The sequence below is a fragment of the Oryctolagus cuniculus genome, chromosome 11 (genome assembly GCF_051225735.1).
Source record: "Oryctolagus cuniculus isolate XC-2025 breed Fujian yellow rabbit chromosome 11, ASM5122573v1, whole genome shotgun sequence".
Lineage (NCBI taxonomy): Eukaryota > Metazoa > Chordata > Mammalia > Lagomorpha > Leporidae > Oryctolagus > Oryctolagus cuniculus.
Genome location: NC_142877.1, coordinates 55,597,354 through 55,607,156, shown reverse-complemented (window position 1 = coordinate 55,607,156; position 9,803 = coordinate 55,597,354). Strand labels below are relative to the sequence as shown.

The following is a 9,803-nucleotide window of genomic DNA, read 5'->3' as shown; positions in this document are numbered from 1 at the left end:
TGGGGAAATGGAGCAGCCATGAGTGCATCTAATTTGCGCCGCATTCCCCCCAGCCAGCCAGGGGGCTGTGAGTCACTGCCCTGCTTCCCCTCCTGTGAAATCCCTGGAAGCTTGACTGTCCCTGTCCTCCAGGCTGAGCCCCTGGGGTGGGGGCACACCCTGTCTGGCCGCCCCGATCTTCAGAGCCCCCCAGCCCCGATCCTCAATTCCTCCTCCATGCTCCAAGCTCCCCTAATTACCCACCTTGCTCCTTGGCAGCTGCCAATGGCCCAAGCTCATAAACCTCATTTAATGGTGATTTGGGGTTTGACCCAGCTCAACCCTCCACTCCGCTCCCAGATAAAAGGGGGCAAACCAAGCCCTCACTCCATCCTTTCTGCTCTCGCTCTCCCCTCCAGAGCCGCACCTCTTCTCTCCTGCTATGTCTTGCCGTTCCATCCAGCTGGGCTCCAGATGCAGCAGCCGGGGCTTTAGCTCCTGCTCGGCCATCGTGCCCCGGCTGGTCACTCACTACGCAGTGAGCAGCGGCTCGTGCCGGTATGGGGGTGCCGGGGGTCTCCGCACCCTGTGCTACCCCAGCTCACGGAGCCTGTGCAATGTGGGCTTCGGGAAGCCCCGGGTGGCCTCCAGGTGTGGCCTGCCTGCCTTCGGGTACCGAGCGGGGGGCCCCTGCGGGTCTCCTGCCTCCATCGCCCCTGTCACCATCAATGAGAACCTGCTGGTGCCACTGGCGCTGAAAATCGACCCGACCGTGCAGAAGGTGAAGAGGGATGAGAAGGAGCAGATCAAGGGCCTCAACAACCGCTTTGCTTCCTTCATCAACAAGGTGAGGGGCCGGGGCAGGCGGGGGGCAGGCTCCCAGGTCTGGCCAGGATCCTGGAGAGAGACGAACAAGAGAGACGCTAGTCCCTCTGCCAGTCCCCGTTGACAGCTGGTTAAACCAGCCCCAGAACCATGCATTTCTGCTTCCCAGTCCTTTTTCAAATACATCCTCTCTCTCTGCATTCTGTCTGACCACATTGCCAAGGCTGCCTGAGGTTAGACCGCGAGAGGGACTTCCCAGCCCTACCGGGAGGCATGCCCAACAGGCAGGCATGCCCAACAGGCAAGACCATGCCCGACCTGATGAGGCTGTAGCCACAAAACAGCCTTCCAAGTGACCGAGCTGGGTGGACCCTGTGGGCCTGAAGGGCTTGTGACCCCAGACTTTGCCACCGAGTAGGGCTGGGGTCAGACAAGAGTGGGGCACTCAGAGCTGGTAGCACCCGGTGGCCCTCACCAAGGCCTTGCAGGTGTCAGTTCCAGAGCCAAGCTGTGTGGGCAAGGAAGAGCATAGGCCTGGCTTGTCATCCCTTGGCTACCCAGGCGGGGGTGGGGGATGGGTACACACCCAAGAGCTGCAGAAGGAATTTGTTTAATCCCTTAGAGTTTTCTCACTCTTCTTTTTTATTTTTTTATTTTTATTTTTTTTTTTTGTATCCGGGATTCACTCTCCAAATGTCCACAACAGCCAGGGCTGGGCTCAGGCCAGAGCCAGGAGCTCAATTTAGGTGTGCCGGGCAGACAGCAAGTTTAAGCCATGCTTGCTGTCTGGAAAAGTCTGTGTTAGCAGGAAGCCGAAGCCAGGATCCAGAGGCAGAATTAGAACCCAGGCACTCTGATGCCAGACGTAGTCATTTTAACCACTAAGCCAGACGCCAGCTCCCAGAATTTTCCAAGTTGAAGTTCTGGTTATGAACACCTTCCAGCCACTCGGGCCTGTTCTCCAGCTGTGCTGTGCCAAGGACGCCCACCGTGGTGGTGTTCCTTCTTCTGCAGTGTTGGGGAGGGGGGAACCCCAGACTGGGACTAGAGACCACGCCTCCGTTTTCCCGGGACTAGCTAGGGGCCAGAGGGGACTCACCCCCTGCCCCTAGTCTCCATTTCCAAAGCAGAGAGAGTGAGGAGGTGGGCCAGCTGCCGCCTCCGTCACTTGTACCCCTGGGGAAAGAGGGAGGGCCCAGGATAAAGTCCTGGATCCCTTCCCCCGAGGGGTCCCGGGCTGCCGGGCATCACACAAGCTGGTGCTGGGGCGGAGGTTCGCAGAGCGCTCACCCAGCACACTGGGGCCAGTCTACACAGAGCCCAAGTGGTGCTAGGGCAGCGCTGTGTTGGGAGGGAGGGCAGCCACTCATTCCACGGCCCTCCTCACGGCACGGCCCCCCGGGCTGCGGCCCCACCCGTGCCGCTACAGGTGCGTTTCCTGGAGCAGAAGAACAAGCTGCTGGAGACCAAGTGGAACTTCATGCAGCAGCAGAGGTGTTGCCAGAGCAACATCCAGCCCCTCTTCGACGCCTACATCAACAACCTGCGCAGGCAGCTGGACGCCGTGTCCGGGGAGCGCGGGCGGCTGGAGGCGGAGCTCTGCAGCTTCCAGGACACGCTGGAAGCCTACAAGAAAAAGTGAGCCGGCCACGGGAGGCAGCTGGGCCTCGGCCACTCCGTCCGTGAAGTGGCAGGGGCGGGGAGGGGGTGGTGGAAACCGGTTCGCTAGCTGGTGGCAGCGGGTCCGTTGCTGGGAGCCGGCGGGCGGAGCATCCGGCAGCGGCGCGTGCGCACTGGGGCCCCTGCCCCAGGCAAACCCTCTGAGACCTGACAGGCAGCCGTCTTGATCTCCCTGCTGTCAGCCCTCGTGCGGGGAAACGCGCTTTCTCCTGTCTGGTTTGAAGCCCCAGGGCTCAGCTCCCAGCCATCACCTGCCGGTTCTGCCTTTGCGCCCATCAGTACCTGTGCACAGCCTGGCCCACTCTCTATCTCCCAAACAGACCCCAGGCCTCTCCCCTCCCAGCTGCACCCTTGCCATCCCTTCTGCCTGGTCAGCCCTGTCTCAGCTTTGCTCTGCGCCCCCCACTCCCCGGGGCTGGGGAAGAACCTGTCCTCCACCCCGCCACCCCTGTCCCCTGAGGACAAACCCCAGGCCTGAGCAGGTGTTGTTGCTAAGCACAGGTCAGTGCAGAGCTTGCTGGGAAGGAGTGTCCGTGCTTGCAAGGGGCTGAGGCCCAGATGGGCGGCCTCAGTGCTCAGGCATCCGGGACCAGGGTCTGTGGGGCTTGTATGCTCATGGTTGAGCCTTGAGGGAGACATTTCCAACGAGGAGACGCCATGCAAATATATTGAGAGCAACTGATCACGGGGAGGCGGGTCCGTGGGGTGGAGCCTTGTCTGGGTGTAGATGCCAGAGGCTGTATTGGGAGGTGGGACGCTCTGGGGCAGGACTGCCGCTCTCCTCATCCTGGGGCAGATGAGGCACGGAGAGGCCGAGTCGCTTACCCAGCACGTGGCATAGCCAGGCAGCGGGGCCCCAGAGCCCAGTGCCAAGCGTGTGCAGGGCAGCGCTGGGAAGGAGAGAGAGGTGGACGTCAGAGCGGGACCAGCACTGGGCTGCGGTCGCTCGCCAAGCCCTGCACTCTGAGTCCCTGTGCCTTTCGGGGAGCAGTGGCAAGTGGGCTAGGGAGCTCGGGGGGAGGGGGGGACATGGCGGAAGCTGCACAGCCGGCCACCTCTGGGACAGGCAGTAATTGCTACCTCTGCAACCGGCCCACTGCGGCGGGGAAGGCTTGGGGGCTGCAGGCAGTCTCAGATGCAACCTGGCGGAGTGGGCGGGGCTCCAGACGTTCCCAGGATGGGACCAGCCTGCAGAGGGACTTCCCGGGGCTGACTCATTGCGTGCCAGGCTCCTGGGGGCCGCAGGGGACGGGAGGAGTAGGCGGGGAAGAGGTAAAGTTGGAGAAGCTGCTGGGGGAACCATGGTAATAACCACATGCCCTAAGCCAGGAAGCTGGGGCTGCCCAGATTCCATGGGGCGACACATGGGGACAGGCAGTGTGGCACTGAGCCTCACCCACAGCAACCCGCTCCCTGCCTCCTGCCAGGTATGAAGAGGAGGTCTCCCTGCGGGCCAGTATTGAGAATGAGTTTGTCACCCTGAAGAAGGTGAGAGTGGCCACCCAGGCTGGCGGGGCGGGGGGGAGGGGCGGGGGGAGGACACCCAGCCCGGGGCAGGGTCCACAAGTGTCCCCGACCCCCTCACCCCACTGAAGGATCTCTGACTCCTCCAACTCCTGTGCCAGCCGCCCCTCCCCTCTCCCCCACCCTGAAGAGGAAAGCCAGCCTCCAGTGCCCCCTTGCAAGGGGCTGGGGATCGGCCTGGCCTCGGGTCCACCACTGCCCACGTAGCTGGAGACGTGGCTAGTGCCACATCACAGAACAGAAACCCTGAGTCAGACCCCCCCCACACACACACGGGGGTGCCTGGGGCAGGGGGAAGGTGGTGCCCGGAGAAGGTAGGGGGTGGCCTGCAACCCTGGTACAGCCCCGCCCAGGCCATGCTCCTCTCTATGCCCCACTGCAGGAGGTAGACACCGTCTTCCTGGTGAAGGCTGACCTGGAGACCAACATGGAGGCCCTTGTGCAGGAAATCAACTTCCTGAAAAACTTGTACGAGGAGGTACCTGTCGTCTGCTGCCTGCCCGCCCTGGGGTCCTGCGGGGGCTATGGGGGCAGGGAGAGCAGTGGGGCAGGGGCGTGTCCACCTGGCACGCACGCATCAGGCCAAGCAGGTGCAGCCATCTGTATGGGATTCCCAGAAGTCCGACCATCCAGGCCTCTGACTTTCGGACACCCCTGGGAAAGCCCCTCCCCTCCCCTGAGACTCGGGGTCATTGGAATCGTCCCAGGTCCCCTTCCTCCTGCCCCTCGCCCCCTTGGTGAGCTCACATCTTCTCCCCCGGGGCCCCTCCCCCAGGAGATCCTCCTGCTGCAGTCTCAAATCTCCGAGACCTCTGTCATCGTGAAGATGGACAACAGCCGGGACCTGGATGTAAATGACATCATTTCCGAGATCAAGTCCCAGTATGATGACATCGTGAGCCGTAGCAAGGCCGAGGCTGAGGCCTGGTACCAGTCCCGGGTAAGGCCCTGGGGGCCGCGGGGCTGGGGCGGAAGGGGACTCCAGGGGCGAGAGGAAACAAGGTGGAAGTGGTTGCAGAGCTAATGAGGGCCACGCCAGAGCCAGGGAACCCCATAAACCCTAGCACCTCCTCCCTCCTGCCAGGCCTCAGGAGGGCCCCCCAACCCCTGCCCGAGACGGCCCAGGCCTGTGATCAGGTGCCCGGCCGTGTTTACCTGAGACTCTCTGAGGGCAGCGTTCAGTAAACACCAGCAGTGCTGGCACAGAGGACCGCGTGGGCGGGGGCTGGCAGCGTGGGGAGGTTACGCACAGTGGAGAGAAACAGTGATTAAGGCAGCCCCAGACTCGGTAATTAGGGCTTTGCTGGGAGGCCAGCGGATGCCCCTGGGGGCAACTCCGATGGATGACTGTCATCTCAGCCGCCCCTGCCTGGACTGTGCAACACTCAGTGCGAGCAGCCGCTCATGGCCTCGCATTCAGCTGCTTCCTCCGCTTCTGTCCTGTGCCACGAACAGTCCCAGAGCAGGAGGGACAACAGGGAGCCAAGCAGGTGGCCAAGCAGTGCCCCCAAGCCATGCTCCGCCTGTTTTCACAGCCAGTTCTTACTTTCTCCATGGTAACCAGAAATACAAAGATAACCTGCCTAGGATGACATGGGGACCCAGGGTCCCTCCTGCTTTCCATTCCGCCACCTTGAACATGCACCTGCCCGCTCAAAGTGCCTCTTGTCCCAAGACAGCTGCAGGAGCTGCAGGAGCCTCACAGGTTCCCACCAGGCAGGAAGAAGGAGAACAGAGAGGGAGCTGTTGGAGAAACCCGCCCAGCAACAGCCACAGACGCTGTGCTGAGACTAAGCTCATGGCTGGGCTCCCGCAGCTCTGTTGGGAGAGAAGAGCGGGTGTCTCTCGGGCAACTGCAGGCTTCCCCTGGAACCAAGTCACAAAATAGCCAGGGCCTGCTTCTGGGCTCCCCTCTCTCGTGTCCTGATGTCTGCGCAAAGTGCTCCCAAACGCTATCAGAAAAGTGGCTCATCTTCAGCAAGCTGCGTGTGCAGTCTGCACCTACTGTCTGTGCAGACGCTGCATTCAGAGTGCAAAGATTCGTTAGTGTTGGTCCGAGGCGGGAGTTTGGTGGTTTTGAGGGGGAAACAAGCAAAATCACTCTTCTTGATGGGCAGGCACGGTCTGACCTCAAGTCCGTGGTCTGACCTCAAGTCCATGGCCTGGGCACAGAAACCCCTGCAGAGAGTCCTCGGGACACTCCAGGTTCTGGGGCAGAGAAGAAAGCAGCAGGTGCAAGGGGTAGGGGAATGTGGAGAACCTCACCGACCTGCAAAGCTCGGGCTGGGCCAGTGAGGTGGGAGCAAGGAGTGACCCCCACGGCGACCCCAAACTAGAGGAGATTTGAACAGAGACCAGGAGCAGAGCAGGTGCATGGGAATCACCGCGCCCGGGCGGCCACCAGAGGGCGGCAGAGCGAGGGCGCGGGGCAAAGCCCCCCACCCCCGGGGGCGGGGGCTGACCTCTTTGTCCGCACGCAGTACGAGGAGATGCGGCTGACGGCCGGAAACCACTTAAACAACCTCCGGAGCCTCAAGAATGAGATCCTGGAGTTGAAAAAGATAATCCAACAGCTGCAGCAAGAGATAGAGAACACCAAATCGCAGGTGAGACGCGGGGGCGGGGGCGGGGAGTGGGCGGGGCCTGAGGCGGCCAGAGCCCAGCCCCGGGGCTGGCCGGCCCACCCGAATGGGGTGGGGAGGGGGCGTGGTCCAGGTCCCCCTGCAGCGCCATTGAAGAGGGAATGGGCCTGTGCTGTCTTGCCTGAGAGGACCTGAGCGCTTCACACAACAGAGCTGACCCACAGAGCAGCCAGGTCCCCGGGTGGGCAGGGGCTGCAGCACAGCGAGATAAGCCTCTACCTAGGAAGCCGGCATCCCGCATCAGAGCGCCTGGTTCTGACCCAGCTTCCTGTTAAATACCCCCTGGGAGTCAGCAGAGGATGGCCCAAGGGCATGGGCCCCTATCACCCACATGGGAGATCTGGATGCAGTTCCAAGCTCCCAGCTTCGACCTGGGCCAGCCCTGGCTGTTGCAGGCATTTGGGAAGTGAACCAGGGGAAAGAAGGTCTCTCTCTCTCTCTGCCTTTCAAGTAGATGAAAATAGAAATTATTTTAAAAAGAAAGACACTTTACCATAAAGAGTATAGAAAGATGTTTCCCATTAACACTCCGATACTCCATGATCCTGAAATTTGAGATGACTTGGGGTCGTTGTTAAAACCAAACCCATTCTACCCTGCTAGGCAAGTGGGGACCTGCTAAGCCCTCCAAACACATTGGCTCCAAAGAAAGCACTCAGCACATCTAAGAGGAGAGTCTCAGATCTCCTTGAGTTGTTGTTGGTAGAAAACTGGTCCCACCTGTTAGAAGGAACAGGCTATCACAACCCACAGCAAACCTGAACTGAGCGTGCACCACCCCAACGTTGCCCCCGGCCTTCTCAGAGCCAGGCTCGGGGTCCCTGGGGCTCTGGTCACAACTTTCTCTGTGTCATTCCCGCAGCGCGCCAAGCTGGAAGAGGCCGTGGCCCAGGCGGAGCAGCAGGGCGAGGGGGCCCTGAATGACGCCAGGAGCAAGCTGGCGGGGCTGGAGGCCGCCCTGCAGAAGGCCAAGCAGGACATGGCGTGCCTGCTCAAGGAGTACCAGGAGGTGATGAACTCCAAGCTGGGCCTGGACATCGAGATCGCCACCTACCGCCGCCTGCTGGAGGGCGAGGAGAACAGGTGAGCCTCAGGGCGGGAGGAGAGCTGGTCAAGGGCAGGCGTGTGTGTGTGTGTGTGTGTGTGTGTGTGTGTGTGTCCAGCCCTGCAGTCATCAAAAATGCAAAGCAGCACAGGGTCTGCAAGCCTCTTCCTTAAAAAAAAAAAAAAAAGCATTTATTTATTTGAAAGTCAGAGTTACAGAGAGAGTGGGAAAGACAAGAGAGACAGAGGGAGGCCTTCCATCTGCTGGTTCACTCCCCAGATGGCCACAACGGCCAAGGCTGGGCCAGGAGGAAGCCAGGAGCCAGGAGCTTCTTCCAGGTCTCTCACATGGATGGAAGGGGCCCAAACACTTGGGCCATCTTCTGCTGCTTTCCCAGGCCATTAGCAGGAAGCTGGGTGGGAAACATAGCAGCCCGGACTCGAACCAGTGTCCATATGGGATGCCGGCCCTGCAGGTGGCAGCTTTACCGCTAAGCCACAGCGAGTTCCCTCATATGGACAGGAGCGGGAGAGGGGCCTCTTGCCGCAGGCATGCGCAGTGTGGTCTCTGATGCCTTCTTTCCCCTTATCCCCAGGCTGTGCGAAGGCATTGGACCTGTGAACATCTGTAAGTAGACGGACCACATGCCCAGGGCCCCGGGTTGGGGGCAGGGGCAGTCGCTCAACACGCAGGACCCCTCAGCGGAAACCTGGTGCCTCCCCCTCCCGGCAGGGAGAGCTCTGCCTGCCTCCCACAGAGCCTAGTGTGTCCAAGGGGCGGGGAGAGGTGGAAGGGGCGTGCCCCTGGAGGGGCGTGGCAGCAGGGGCGTGGTCTGGGGCCACTGCCTCAGCACTGCGCAGGGTGGGCTCTGAGCACACACGTTCCTGCCCCGCAGCCGTGAGCAGCTCCAAGGGCGCCCTCCTGTATGAGCCGTGCGTGGAGAGCACGCCCCTGCTGAGGACCGACTACTGCTCAGGGGGCACCAGCATCCTGAAAAGCGGTGGGAGCTGCAGCGTCGTGGGCACCGGGAAACTCTACATCCCCTGCGAGCCCCAGGGGCTCCGAGGCTGTGGGAGCAGTCAGGGCTCCAGCCGCAAGTGTTAGCCCTGCCCCCAGAGACCCAGGGGACAGCACCCCAGCCCAGCCCCCACCCTCCCACCCCCCGCTGTCACCTCTCCCACAGGGCTGAAGACAAGCACTTTCCAAAGCCCCACTTCCTGTACTGACCTTAGGCGGCCCCAGAATTCCTGCTGGGTGATGAGCTGCCATCCTCATCTCCAAGATCGCTTCCACTTAGCTGTGTGCTCACTCCAAGCTGGCCTGGGGGAGGGGGTGCAGAGAGAGAGAGGACGCAGGCTTCCAGCCCCCAGAGAATGGCTGCAGCTCTCAAGCAAAAGGCCCTTTGCATTCTGGACTGTCCCGTGGAAGCTGCCCCACGAAGCCGGACTCCTCTTCGTCACACCCCAGGCTCCTCACCTGCCTTGCTCTGGCTCTCATGCACACTGCAGAAAAATGAACTTGTCTCAACACGCACCAGAAACGCACACCACATCGCAAGTGTCAAGAGGAGACGGCCCCAGATCCCATGCTGGGTTCTAAAGCTCAGTGCTTGGCAAAGTCATAGCACAGACAACCCAGTGATGGACACGGGGCCGTGGCTTCCCTTGCTGTGGTGTGTTGAGCTCCAGGTCTGAAACAAGTCATGCCCGTCGGCAGGTGATGGCAGGGAAGCGCCTGGAACAAAGGGCCAGGGGACACAGAATGTTGACCAGACAGACTGACCATCCCCAGCTGACCCCAGCTCAGTAGGATCAAGCCCCACCCCCACCCCACCCCGTTCTGTACACAGCTGCCTACTTTCTGCTCCTTTGCCTTGAATGTCTGTTGGGAATTGCAGGCTCAGCGGCTCTGGCTCTGGACTGGGAGAAGGAGGAGGAGGTGCTGGGCTGACCCCACCTCCCAAGAGCCCCTTTTCCTGCGCTCCGCCCACCTGGGGATCCAAGATCTCCGCCCTGAGCCTCTGGGCCTTTCTCAATAAACTGCCTCGGTTTGCACATGATTGAGATGTAATTATTTATCCTGCTCTGTTGGAGGAGTGGTAAGGCTGA

General features: G+C 61.1%; 1 protein-coding gene across 1 annotated transcript; it reads left to right on the top strand.

Moving 5' to 3' along the window:
• Window positions 1–401: 401 nt before the first annotated feature.
• KRT82 (keratin 82) lies at window positions 402–9,753 on the top strand. Its single transcript, XM_051845525.3, has 9 exons — window positions 402–826; window positions 2,234–2,442; window positions 3,912–3,972; window positions 4,391–4,486; window positions 4,784–4,948; window positions 6,489–6,614; window positions 7,513–7,733; window positions 8,291–8,322; window positions 8,591–9,753. Exons 1-9 carry the CDS (start codon window positions 422–424, stop codon window positions 8,797–8,799), a joined length of 1,524 nt encoding a protein of 507 aa, XP_051701485.1. The 5' UTR covers window positions 402–421; the 3' UTR covers window positions 8,800–9,753.
• The last annotated feature ends 50 nt before the right edge of the window (window positions 9,754–9,803 follow it).

Bases quoted from the DNA above. Each gene is read 5' to 3' on its own strand.
- KRT82 (XM_051845525.3), top strand. From the start codon at position 422: ATGTCTTGCCGTTCCATCCAGCTGGGCTCCAGATGCAGCAGCCGGGGC. The intron at 4,949-6,488 runs GTAAGGCCCTGG...GTCCGCACGCAG, and splicing joins AGGCCTGGTACCAGTCCCGG to TACGAGGAGATGCGGCTGAC. The intron at 7,734-8,290 runs GTGAGCCTCAGG...CCTTATCCCCAG, and splicing joins CTGGAGGGCGAGGAGAACAG to GCTGTGCGAAGGCATTGGAC.